Source organism: Equus asinus, chromosome 10, assembly GCF_041296235.1.
Source record: "Equus asinus isolate D_3611 breed Donkey chromosome 10, EquAss-T2T_v2, whole genome shotgun sequence".
Taxonomy (NCBI): domain Eukaryota; kingdom Metazoa; phylum Chordata; class Mammalia; order Perissodactyla; family Equidae; genus Equus; species Equus asinus.
This window is the reverse complement of record NC_091799.1, coordinates 77,724,659-77,737,847: the sequence shown is the minus strand read 5'-3', so window position 1 is coordinate 77,737,847 and position 13,189 is coordinate 77,724,659. Positions and strand designations below refer to the sequence as shown.

Sequence of the window (13,189 nt, the reverse complement as noted above, 5' to 3'; positions counted from 1 at the left end):
TCCTAGAAATTCTAATTAAATTAAATTAATTTTAAATTCTAATTAGTTAGACTGAGTTGGATCCAGGTACTGACATACATATTTTAAAAGCTCCCCAGGGGGTACTAATTTGCAACTAAGGTTGAGAACCATTCAATAAGGTTAAGTATGGATGTTAGGGAAAGGATGTGAATCTCTGCAGAAGGGAATTTAAGACATCAGAGTATTTGTGAATAATGAAAATTTTAACCACTGATATTAATTTTTCTTTAGATTACCTAAGATCAAGTTTTGTCTATAACTGATTTATTTAAAATGTTTGACTCTTAATTTTTGAGTCTTAGAGTTGAATGCACTCACAGTGAAATACATTAGCACAATATCCTCCTTTATTCTGCGTCCTCCCTCAGCATCTCCTGTCTCACGGCACTCTGGGCAGCAGTAGAATTGCTGTCCCAGATTAGCACTCTGGAGCTACAAGACTATACATGAATGTTAAAAATACCCCACAAGTTCTCTTTGAAAATAATTTATTAAAATTTGTTTAAAAATGGAATACTATGTTAGAGAACATAAAATTGTCTCAAACTCTGAAAATGAGCAACAAGAAAAAAACCACTACATATCACATAAAGTTTAATCAGCTGGGGTTTATTTTGCTTGAAGAAAAGGGCCAATGTGTGACTATGGGTTCCTAGAGAGCTAGTCTGTGGAACGTGGTGGCATGTCTACAGCAATATGAAACAGAAAATTGCATTAAAAACTGTCATGGATAGAAGCAACTTTCTGATGGTGAGGAATATTAAAACAACATATTACTGGAGAAGATTAGATTTTCCTTTCCTGGAGAACTAGAAAAGGAAAATGATTCTCCTTTCATTTTTCTTGTTTATTTTGCCTGTAGAACTTGATCTTCATATATAAATGACAGCTATTTTTCCTTCAGTTTCTTTGATCTGGTAAAATTAGTCTAACAATCTTGGTAAAAAAATAAATACTTAGGGTTCACGCATGCCTTTTTACCAGTACAGCTCAGAAGACAGCATTTATTGTATTCCGTTTATGTTACTTTCATCCTTTAAGTAATCAAGTCCAAGATCTTTTTATTCACCTTTCTTTTTTCTTGAAAAAGCCACAGAGGTGGCCTTGCTTTCATACACAGTATGTATCAGATCATCTCACATTTTTATTGCAGTATACAAAGGCATCCTAAGAGTTTCCCTAAGAATTTTCTAAAGGTATTGCTTTTTTATGAGCTGAGCTTAAGAGATTTTCATACAATTTTTGCCTAAAATTAAATTGAAACCTTACGTGAGTTGAAGAATGTCCATATTCACTGTTGACCTTTTTTTTGAAATGTGAATGGAATCTTTGAGAATCTCTGATGCTTTTGTGAAAAAAGAGACGTAACCAAAAGTCCTTTTAAAACGCAAATCTTTTTTTCACAAAAGGAAACAATCTTGTGGAGGACACAGGAGGCTTGAACGAGGTGGGTGAGGGTTGAGATATAAACTAAGAAGTGTATTCAAGACAAAAAAGGTTTTGGGAAAAGAGTAAAAATAAAGGGAGGAGATGACTCAGTGAGATCAGTTGTGATCAGGCTGTCAAATGCTTTCCCAGTGAGTGAAGAAATGAACGCAGACGTCAGGCCAGAGGATAGTCAGGACAAGAAGCAGAACCGCTGGGAGAGGAGGAAGGGAAGGGAGAGAGAGGAGGGTGGGGAGCAGGATCAGAGCTACCCCCTCACTAACCTAGCAGAGACATAAGAGCTGGGACCAGGGAGAGGATGACAGGAACACAATCGCCCTCAGTAGACACACACCCCATCGGAGTTTTATTCCAGTTAAATTTTCTTGAACAACCTCATTTTCATTACTTCATTGTAATGAAAACGTTTTAATTACCTCAACTCTGCTGGTGGAGCAGGGAAATCGGAGGCATCCACGTCATCATAGACTTCATCTCCCATGTCTAACAAAAGACAAAATATCAAATGCGGAAACACCGTCAGTTTAAATTTTGATGTGAGTATTCAATGATGTTTTCAATAAAAAGATTGCTAAAGGACAACAAAAGAAGTTTTCCTGGTGCCTGGGTACATTTCTCTTGGAAGCATTATCAGTCCTTAAAGGGGAGAGGTTCTTATGTCCCTGGATACATGTGTTAAATTTCCCTCCAAAAAACCAGTGACTATGACTGTAACTATTATTATCAGGGTTTTTTCCATTGGTGTTGGCCATTGACAGTAGGCACTGGAGATTGAAATTAAGGTTCTTATGGGATTTGGAGTGCTCTGATAATGTATATCATTTTATTTATATGTTTATGTCTATGATTATGTCTTCTCTATTACCTATTTATCTATCTACCTATCTAACTGTTACTTTATAGTAATATTAGGAATGGCACCACCTTAAAATAAAAAGAATATTTCTATTAATGAGACACTTCTGATAACAGCAGGTATTGAGAATCAGTATGGGTAGAAAGTTGCCACGACCTTAACTGGTTCAATGGTTTTTCCAATCTGTAGATATTTTTTTTCCTCTGGACTCCTTGTTAATAAAGTCAGAAAGAATGCTTCTTTTCTGTACCTATTAAGTCGATCCACAGTAAAGTAAGCTGAAAAGATGACTTGTAGCGAGTATAAATGTTTTAAGGAATGACTATCATAGAAAGTTTAAATGCTCTCTGGTAATGGCAAGGATTTGATTTCCTTTAAAAACTCCCCTCTCTCTCTATATATATAGGTATACAGTATATACAAATACTGTGTATATGTATAAATATATACATATGTGTGTGTGTGTGTGTGTGTGTATTCTCCCCCCTTTCAGGTTAATTAATTGCACAGGATAAAAGTTGCTCAGCTATTTGAGGAATCCATAATAAATCCATAAAAATATAACACATAATTCGTTTCCAGAAGGGGAAAAATTACTATTTCACGTGCATGCCCTTAAAACACACTTGAGAACAAAGGAAAATTAAAACAAAAAACATTTTTTTACCTAATTGATCACATTTATTCCATTTTATACCTACTCTCTGTGGAGCTCTGTTTTTTGAATACTTTTTAAAATTATGGATTAAGATGTAAGCACATGAGTTATTGATCAGTTTGAGTTAGTGCCTTATGTATTTTCAAATTGATGACAAAAAACAAAGTCAGATAAACAGTCTTGAAGAATAGATTATCTTTGTGTTTGGTTGTCTCTTCTAATGTATCGATAACTAAAATAAACTTTTTGAAAGCCCCCGAATATTCTTGTGAGACAACATTTTATTTTGTTCAAAGTAAATATAAGAAAAATCTTTTACAGATCTGTCTCAGCAGGGGTAAAAAAATAAGCTGATCAAACTTCCCAAAAAAGAAACTATTTCATTTAGCAGTGGGAAATTTTCCCAATACAATATAAATTAAACATTTAAAACAAATCAAAGAAATTTAGATTTAGAAGAGCCTCGGTGGCACATAATATAGTGTGTTTTTAGGAATCTTTGTGTGGAAGTTCAACATATCAAGCTCTGACTGAATGAGGGTAGGAGGACACGGAGGATGCTGGTGTCCACACTGCCTGCTTGTCTTTTTCTCCGTAGTGACCCCTAAGACTCCTAGAAGAACTGTTTAAAAACCATCGATCCTTTTTATTTTCCTCTTCCTGCTATTTTACTGTTAGAAACCGTGGCCACCCAAGGTGCAGTTACTTGCCCAAGGTGACACGATTTATTATTTACAGTCAGGGCTTTCATCCAGCTATCATGACTATATCCAAGGCTTTCCCACTACCCCACCTGCAAGAAACTAGCTATAAAATATACGATTAGTTTTTATTACTTACCCAATTGTTTAGGAGGAGAAGGGAAACTGAAAAGCAAATGAGAACACAATTATAATCAGACTAATATAAACCCTGACATTGATTCCTTTATTTAGGAAAGGTATGAACAATTAACAGCCCAGAGGCTTATAAAGGTGAATTAATCTGCTGACCATCATTCCTTTCTCATCCTCCCCATTTCTCCACTAAGTCCCAGTTTCTGTCCATCAATTTGGAATTCAGCAAGACTTTTTTTGAACTCCAATGTTGGCCAAAAAAGTCAAGATCCAAGGCATTCAGTGGTTTATTTTGCCCAAAGCCTTTGGACCAATGTTTTCAGATTTATTCTAGGAGGTTTGGGCATATTATCATACCAGAGTAAATTAAATGGACTCAATATTTTGGAGTCGTTGTAGCATAGCTCAGGATCAGAATTGTTTATTTCCACTCAAAGAGTAGAACTGCAGCGTCGAAATCAACAAAGGTCATCAGAATCTTTGGATGACCATGTTTCCCCTATAGGTAAATATATATCTCAAAACAGGAGAATGGTGAACAAGAGAGGAATATCCACTGAAACTAGAGATGGAAAGCTTATTAATAGAAGTGATCTGAAATCAGAATTGGTTGGCATTTAGTTACAACAGAAAAAGACCTTTCCTTTTATTACTTCCTGAACTTTAAACAGACACACACACACACACACACAATTGGAAGAATGGTGCACAGTTATACAAAAGTGCGAGAGGTCATTAGTTCAAACGATCCAAAACAGAATTAGGTGTGAAATTGGAGCAGAAAAATAATCTCTGCTTTTATTTCTAAGTAAGGACCATATTTGACTAATGCTGCATCAGCAGAAGATTTTTTATGTTTACTTTTAATTTTAAGTGTCCTGTTTATTTATTGTTGTTTTAGCATCTTACGAAAAGTTTTAAAATTAGGAATTCTATGTGGAATTAACATCTTATAAAGACTTCAGTTAAGTATGGTGAATTTCTTAGGTACACATAAAACAGTAAGAATATCCTGTACTGGCAAACATGATTAAGAGCCTTCAAATTCATAAGTATGGAATTTTTACTAAAGGGTTATTTTTGGATGGAAAGAGAAAAGTCATTCTTTAGTTTTTATTCAGACAAACTGAAGATGTTTAGAATAATTTTAGCATAGGATAAATATATAATTTAAATAGAATTAGTATATCACTATTGTGGAACAGAGTTAACAAAGACTTTAAATACTGTGTTTAGAGAAAAGAAATTCCAAATTGTGTCCTTTATTTCTAGCAAATTAAGTTTTAAAAGAGAATGTATATTTTGAAGAGTTGTCAGTATAAAATATTGTATCATAAAATGTGGTGTTGCAATTGTGAGCTTTAGATGTGATGCTACGGTTAAAAAAAGTCCTACTAAGTGGAGCATGTGGGTGTATCTGAGTGTGTGAGGGTGTGTATGCGTGCTTGTCTATATGTGTGTGTGTGTATTTGTGCAGTTTGTAGGGAAAGAAAAATATATCTTTGAACTATGTGATAATTTTTGAGTATTTTGTGTTCCTCTTACATAAATGCATGAGTTAAGGATGACATGTAAATGAGGCTATGATGACTAATGGAAAATAGTATTACAATGGTTTAGGCCTACCAGAATTTGGTTATTGGTTATAAAATATTAGTAGCATTTGATTAAATTAATATTAATGTAGTTATTGTGCGCTGGATTTGGTTGGTCGACTCTTACGATGAACCTTCATTATTGTCTGACTCAGAGACTTGAGGTTTCTCTCGTATACTTTTCTTTTTGTCATCTTTTCCCTTTAACATCTTCAAAATCCCCCAGGACCACGAGTTATTCTTCTCTTCAACCTGTAGCGTGGAGCTTAGGAGCATGCAGGCATTGATCAGAATGGAATAATCAGTGGAACGTGAAGACATTGGTGGACATTCATAGTTTTATAATTATGCTGTGTTGATCACTCAGGCTGTAAGTTACTCATTGTATTCAGCAAGATTATGCTATTAAGCTTATAGGTCTTGGTCTTTGAACACTGCTTCTACTAGGTAAAGTATTTTTTTCTATTTAGCGAGATTTCTCTTTGTTCTTAAAATAGCAAGCTAAGTCAGGATTAAGTTTTAAACATCAATTTAGCTTTATTTTATGATCAAAATGAAGTAATTAAAAGGTCTTAAATTTTAAAGTATGCCATTTAAAAAGTTTAAACGACTAAATAATTATTTAATGCTGATTCTGCCACAGATAGCATATGGTCTCACTTTATTTGGGTAGCCTATAACTATGATTATTATACAAAGGAGAGCCAAGCAACTGATAAAGTCTCCAGTGATGGTTGTAAAAGTAAATTACTGATTGACAAATAATTGATTGGGAAAAGTTTGAAAAAAATTATCTATAACACCTATAATTGTTTATCCCTTTTTTCTATTTTACCTCTTTTGACATAGTTCCTCTCAAGGTTCTTCTAAACCACATACCACTTCATTGGAAGTGTGGTGCAATTACACTTTCTGAGTTACTACTGTTGTTAATCAAACATTCAAATCATTTTTGGTAATGTAATAAGGAACACTATTTTCTGCTTTTTATTGTAACTAGAAATCAAAACCAAATTTCAGTATATACAATAATGTGCAAAAAAAGCAATTCACTGATTATTCTTACCCATCATCAGCATCTTCCTCTTCGATGCCATCATAAATATCATCATCTGGTGGAGGTGGAAACATCCCTTCATTTGGATTGGGGGGAAAAGTCTTCTGTTAATTTTATTTTGTCACATAAAAGTCACTCAAAATTAGATAATAAATCTGCCTTAATTAAATGCAGAAAGCACCTCTCTTTCCTATGAACTATTGAAATAAAAAATAACTTAATTTTTCCACTCTCGCATAGACAGTAGGTAAATTAATTGTTGATTATTCTATAAGGAATTCTTAGATGTGAAATATAATAAAGATATGAGATATGATAAAAGGTACTGTGTGCTGGAGATGAACAGAATGGTGGAGAATAAATATGAGAAAAAGTGAAACTGAATAGAGAGTAGAGTTAAATATTTATTGTGGAAAAAAAGAAGAGAGGAGATGTCAAGAAAAAATTAATCAATAGTGAGCAGACATTCAGAAAAAGATACTGATCAATATATAAGTGAAGAAAAGCAAATGGAATGAAAGGTGAATTTGTAAACATTGATGGTAACTGAAAAAAAAAAATGAAATGAAAGCCACCTTTCATTTCTTTTATTTAATTCCATCGAAGTGATATTTTAAAAGTTAAACCCTTTCTAGATTTATTTGTTATCTTACACTCCTCAGGAATCTTGCTATTTGATAAATATTTATTTAACAACTGTTTATTGAACATCTTCTCTATGCAAGAATATGTACAGGGAACTTGAAATTTGACTTCCAGGATGAGAATTTTCCTTTGTTTTGTTGATGAGGAAATGAGAGGTCCTTAGAAGTTACAGGTAAGGTGACCATATAAGTTATCATCCAAACAAGCATACTTCTGAAAGTGAAGCGGGATGCTGTTAACAACTGTGCTCAGACAATTGGCGTAATTCAAGACTGCCCTGGGCACGCTGGAAATGGAGCCACCCCATGACCCAGAACAAACTTGGAAGAAAGAAGTGACTTGCTCAGGGTCACTTGTGGCCCTGGACTGGAATTCATCCAGGTCATTGGTTCCCAGTTCAAAGTTCTTTCTACCATATTAAGATCTTCCTCATTATTTGCAAATGAAAGCACTTTGTCACTAATATACACAAAAATAGGAAGACTTGGAGAAACTGCTGATAAAAATGTGTGGCTTACCTCCACTTCCACTGTGACTGTGGCTAGAAAAAAAAACCAGACAAATTAAATTAATGTATGAATTGTTTAGCTATCAGGAAGAGAAGTATATATATTAAGCAGTCATATCAAGGAGAAATAATATTCCAGTCAAAAGTTATCAGGACGCTATATGTGAAGAGGAAGAAAAATTGTTCTTTATCATAATAGATGAGTAGTAACAAGGCAAAAAATAGGACAAAACAAAACAAACCTAATAAGAATAAAGGGAATTTCAGTACTATGAAAGGTATTCAAAACAATGATACTATTTTCTTCTAACATTTTCCCATGAGGCAGTTTTCAGATTATACATTATTATGTCATTTCATAGACAGACATTAAAAAACAAAAAAGAGTATTATTCTGAGTCATATAGAAATGTTGTTGCATTAAATTCAATTCTCTTTCAATATCTTATAATCACAGCATTTTACTCTTAGTCCAATAGCATTAAATTTTTTTTGAAGAGAGAAGTGACTTTTGGAAGTGACTTGGCCAATCCCACTTTTAGTTAGCTGAAGAGCTGAGATAAGAACCACAGAGTCCCGCCTTCTGTATAACGTTGTTTTGGCTACACTTCGCTGCATTCTCTGTATCACTATTTTTGCCTTTTGGTAATCTGCCAGGAGCAGATATCAGTCTGATATTACAACCACACAGTACAATTATATGCTCATATCTGATTCCTCAACCTTAAAGTCAGAATAAAAGGTTAGTCTGATGCAGATCTATGGTTAATTTAGAAATAAAAACATACTCTTGCTAATGGAACTTTGTAGAAAAATATGCTAGAAATGTCTCCGTATATAAATACGGAATTGATTTTTGATGAAGTTTAAGTATATTCTCCGCTTGCTTACATACTATTTTCACATTTATTTTCTCTGACACTTCCCTTTGAGCATGAAGCAAGCAGTTAGAATTAGCTGACAAATTGCCATTTTGGTTGGCTGCCACTCCTGGCAAATATATTTCATCTTGGAGATTCTCAAGCCTAATTCCCAAAGAACAGGGTTATAATAATCAGGACCCAAGCTGCCACACATTATTTCATTCCTAGAACAATTCTTCAACTTTCTAAAATGGTCTGTTTAGAACACAAAACATTTAACAAATGAAGTAGTTGCAAGAAGAGCAGAGTATGAGAAAAGGGGAGAAGGGAAGAGAAAGAGGAATGGATAAACGGAAGGAAAAAGGTTGGGAAACATGTGGAAGAAAGTTTGGTATGTGATGGAGGAGTGGTATTTGCATTTGCAATTTTCTTTCCTTCAACTTTCATATTTATTACAGAAATTGCTTTACTTGAGCAGAAAAGGAGGACAGCTGTCAGGACCTGTGCTTTTAAGCCGCCTGTCCGCTCCCAGGGTTTGAAGTGCACAGTCAGCTCTCCTTATGCTGGAGGAATCTGCAAAGAGCAGGTAAAGAGAGCGAGGAACCAGGAGGCATCTGGGGGAGGGAGAAGAAGAGGATGGTGCCTTCTCTTATTCTTGCCAGGGCAAGCTGCCGGCTATAGTCAGCATCTTTCCTTGTCTTCTACAGACAAAGCATGTTCTGTTAGGAGACCTCCGCCAGCAGCAGCTGTAGTTTCAAAAACAAAACGTGTGTAGAAATTGTGTCTCTTCTTTCATTTTCTTATTAAATATGCATAAGGGAGAAATAGATGCTGGTAAATATTGTGGCACGGTACTTGGTTAAGATATGGAGCATTAAAACCATACATCTCCTCCAACCCCATTTTATTAAATAGAAGATTCTTTTTCTGCCACATATTTACTAACCAGAGCATGTCTTTTAGAGTTGTGGTGTATATGGACTTGATAAAATGGAAAAGGTAGTAGTATTAGTTTTGGGAAATAGACACTTACTATAGTTAAATAATGTTTCATTTTAAGAACATCATCCCTTTTTTGTGGATTTATTATTTTTTCTTGAGTATGTCCATCAGTGTAAATATGTATTTTTTAATATAACTGCTTTCTTTAACACCAAAATAAGAGAAATGCGCTTTTTAAGAAATAAATAAAAGATAAACATAAAGTATATACGTTGATAATATATGTGGAATGACATTCTCATGTCCAGAAAATTCTGTAAATCTCAGAATATGGCCATTTAGAGCTTCAACTGACCTCAAAAATGACATTTAGTGACTCCACACTAAGTCAATGTGTTTCTGATTATTAAAGCCAATTTATGATCCGTAAACTCCAGCGCATACATTGCATGTTTTGACATATGTTGCATAATTTATGGCCATAACTTGGTAAGAAGGCATTGTAGGCTATAATTCATTTTAGAAAGACAAAACTGCCAAGAAAGCAACACAAGTTTTATTGACGACACGAGGTAAAAGACCGCAAGAGGAAACTTAACTCTTCATATGTCTTTCAAAGTAAATTGCTATTTTGATAATTTTACATTTTTTAAATGGCTGATAATTAAAACATTTTTTTCTTTGTAATTTGAGTTATCAAGAATGCAGACACATTTTTACCCAAGTGAGGATCTAACACAAATCTTGTGTTTTGGGATTATAGTGGAGGTTTCCCAGTTCCATAAAGTGGGCATAGAAAAACAAGGATTCTTAACTGGGTTGGAGATCTTCCTCCTCCCTTTCCTTCAACTTGAAGGGATTATGAGTTTATCAGGAAAGGGAGATATTGGAGAAAAGAAGAAATGAAAGGAGAAAGGGAATGGAAAAGCAAGAAGAAGAAAGGACAAGGAAGATGAGAGCTAGGAAAGAGAGACAGAAAAGGAGGCATGGAGAAAGGAAGCTGAAGACAGAAGAGGGAAAGAAGGCAAGAAGATGTACATGGAGAAGATGACCACTCTCTTCTCCTGGCTCCTCCAGCAAGGACGTCTTGTTCTGTTCCTCTGCCCCAGTAAGGTCTTCCCATAATTCTTTCAGGGAGGCTACTCTAATCTAGTGGAATGCACGAGCCATGGAGAGTTGGACCCTTGGTTGATTCCCAGGGATTATAGAGAATTGAGCTTTCACTTTTTTACTTTTAAAGAACCAAGTAGAATTGTAGTAAAAAGTATTCTTTTTCTCTGTTATAGTTTCATATATTTGGACTTAGATATATTTGGACTTAGAGATTTCAGAGCAAAATATTTATATATTTTTTAGAGCTAAATTTTATATTTCATGCTTCCTATTTTACAAAATCATATTTACTTTAGGCATATCCCTAAGATCAAATCAGAATGAATATCATAAAACAGAGTTTTGGGATGACAACACATTTGACAAGATTTGGCAAATGGCCCGTTATATGTCAAGTAGTATTTGACGTATATAACTAAAGAGCAAAATAAAAGACTATGGAGTTTCAAATGACCTTTCACTCATATTGGCAATTTAGTTTAGTGATAGACAGCACTAGGAAATCTGGAAGGTAAAATTCTAGGATCTTAAAATACAGAATCTCTGACAAGGAGACAGCGTGATCTGTTTTGCATTTTATGTTTGGACGTACCTGCTGATGTCATCCTGCTCTGCAACGTCGTCATATACTTCTTGGTCCTCTTCAAGAGGTCTTGAAAGAGCACCAAGAGAGGTTTTTTTCCGTTTCAAGGAATCATAGTCAATCTCTACAGCAGTTGTCTTAATATAGCCATCTACCAAAAGAGAAATGATCTATGTTCAGGTAACTGTAGTTTAAATATTTTAAAGTTGTGAATAAAATGTCAATTGCACATTTGCTCTTTAAACTCTCCCTTCATTTCTTTGCTTGCAATTCTGATTTATAGACTTCCCATGCAGACACGTTTTATTGTACTTTGTCAAAGTCTTATGCTGTTGTGGTCTCGGGTAAGCCTAGAGTCTATTTTAAAGATTCCAAAGTCGTTCACAGGAATCATTTTTTCCTTTTAACATCAATGAAGAACTTAACGCCTTTTGTTCTTCCCTGGAATAATAGAAATATTTACATTGCTCCCACTAAAACGATAACACAGATGAGGCGAAGAGGGAGCTGTACCTGTTATTTTAAATCTTCTTCTCTTTGTCTATCTTGTAGAATACTCCTAACTTAATGCTTATGAATATTCTGGAAGAATTTGCACATTTAATATTGGTTCAAAAAGACCACACTTTGAAGTCATAGGAAATTTGCACTCACATGACCCCCTTGCTGTTCTGCCCAGCCATTTTCCTTCAGGGTTGTCTGTGATGCGGATTATTTCAATTTGCTCTCCTTGCTTGAAGCTCAGCTCATTCTTTCCTCCTTTGACATCGCAGCAAGCTTTGGCTAGATGGATGACTTGAATAGGGCCTGTTAGCTGCAAAGAGGAAAAAACGAATGACAACAGGCTTCCTTACTATTCAGAAACTCTTTAAGGAATGCAGTTTTGAAAGACAATATGTCCACAACTTGCCAACCTGCCTGTTTCCAACTTTTACAGGTTTGAACTAGAAATCGAGGGCGAGTGTCCTTCTGGTGAATGTTCTTATAGGAGGGGAAAAGTCACAGGGGTCAGTAAAGAACAGGTAAGCATGTGCTTGGGGTCCAGGAGAGTGGCAATGATCTGTTGACCTTAGGAACTCTGTGAAAGGCTTGCAAAGGAAGCTCTAAGAACAAAATACCACTTATGTATGACAATCCACGCGGGTGCTACGTGCTTTTAGGGGATATGCGGGTGGTCTGCTTGGTAAACAGAGGCTTTCTCCCTCTTTGCATTGTGTCATTATTCTGATGATTCTCTGCAGGCCTAAAACAGCAAAAGGAAAGTAGGTGGTGGTGGGCTGTACTTGTGGGAAAAGCATTTTTTTTCCTTTTCCTTTTTTTTTTTTTAATGTTGTGGTATTGTCTACCTATAAATTTGGAGTAGACATTACCTGCTATAAGTAAGGTAACATTTTAGAAATAGCTTTGTGAACAAAAACATAGGAAACAAATGTTATGTGAGGTTTTAAAAATTAATATCTTGAGTATACAGTGGTTTCTTGCCAGCAGGAGAATAATCTAGTTTAGACCATGAATTCCAAACTCCTCGTTTCCTAATCCTAAAGTGACGTCTTTTCAACAGAAGTTTTGGATCTTTTGATATGCAAATATGCATTGTGATTTTTGAAGAAGCTCTGTCTCATTTTATTGAACTTATGATGTTATGAATTGTGAGACATTTCATTAATTATGTACCACTAAGAAAGAAAACAGCTTAATTTAAACTATGTTAATAATGTAAAGATGCATCCTAAGTTCAGAATTTTAAACTGAAATATTTTCTATCTTAGAATTAATGAAATGTAACAGTTATCACATTTACTTATCTAATTTTAACATCTATTAACATTTTGTGAAAGGAACATAGCTTGTGAAGTCCTAGTCTGCACAAACCTTTGAGTTCATATTTAGTGGTATGATTTCCATACCCTATCTTTTTCCTATTATTATTTGAACGAATGAGTGAAACGATGTCAAATTGATTTCTCCAAAAGAAACAAAAGGAAAAACCACATAATTTCTTCAATACTATAAACAATGTCTTCATAAAAAGTGTGTTAAGAAGACTTTCATATATGAAATTAAAT

At 34.6% G+C, this 13,189-nt stretch overlaps 1 protein-coding gene across 4 annotated transcripts in view; it reads right to left on the bottom strand.

Annotated features, from left to right (window-relative positions):
• FYB1 (FYN binding protein 1) overlaps positions 1 to 13,189 on the bottom strand; it is a 156,602-nt gene that overhangs the window by 14,335 nt on the left and 129,078 nt on the right. For 3 of the 4 annotated variants that reach the window (XM_070519737.1, XM_014831213.3, XM_044779387.2), the window contains exons 8-14: positions 11,778 to 11,937; positions 11,133 to 11,274; positions 7,633 to 7,655; positions 6,479 to 6,545; positions 5,540 to 5,677; positions 3,822 to 3,847; positions 1,884 to 1,950 (exon numbers count right to left, since the gene is read on the bottom strand). In XM_070519737.1, the coding sequence (XP_070375838.1) occupies positions 1,884 to 1,950; positions 3,822 to 3,847; positions 5,540 to 5,677; positions 6,479 to 6,545; positions 7,633 to 7,655; positions 11,133 to 11,274; positions 11,778 to 11,937 (623 nt within the window). The remainder of the gene's footprint in view (positions 1 to 1,883; positions 1,951 to 3,821; positions 3,848 to 5,539; positions 5,678 to 6,478; positions 6,546 to 7,632; positions 7,656 to 11,132; positions 11,275 to 11,777; positions 11,938 to 13,189) is intronic. The other variant, XM_014831214.3, reaches the window with a different exon arrangement.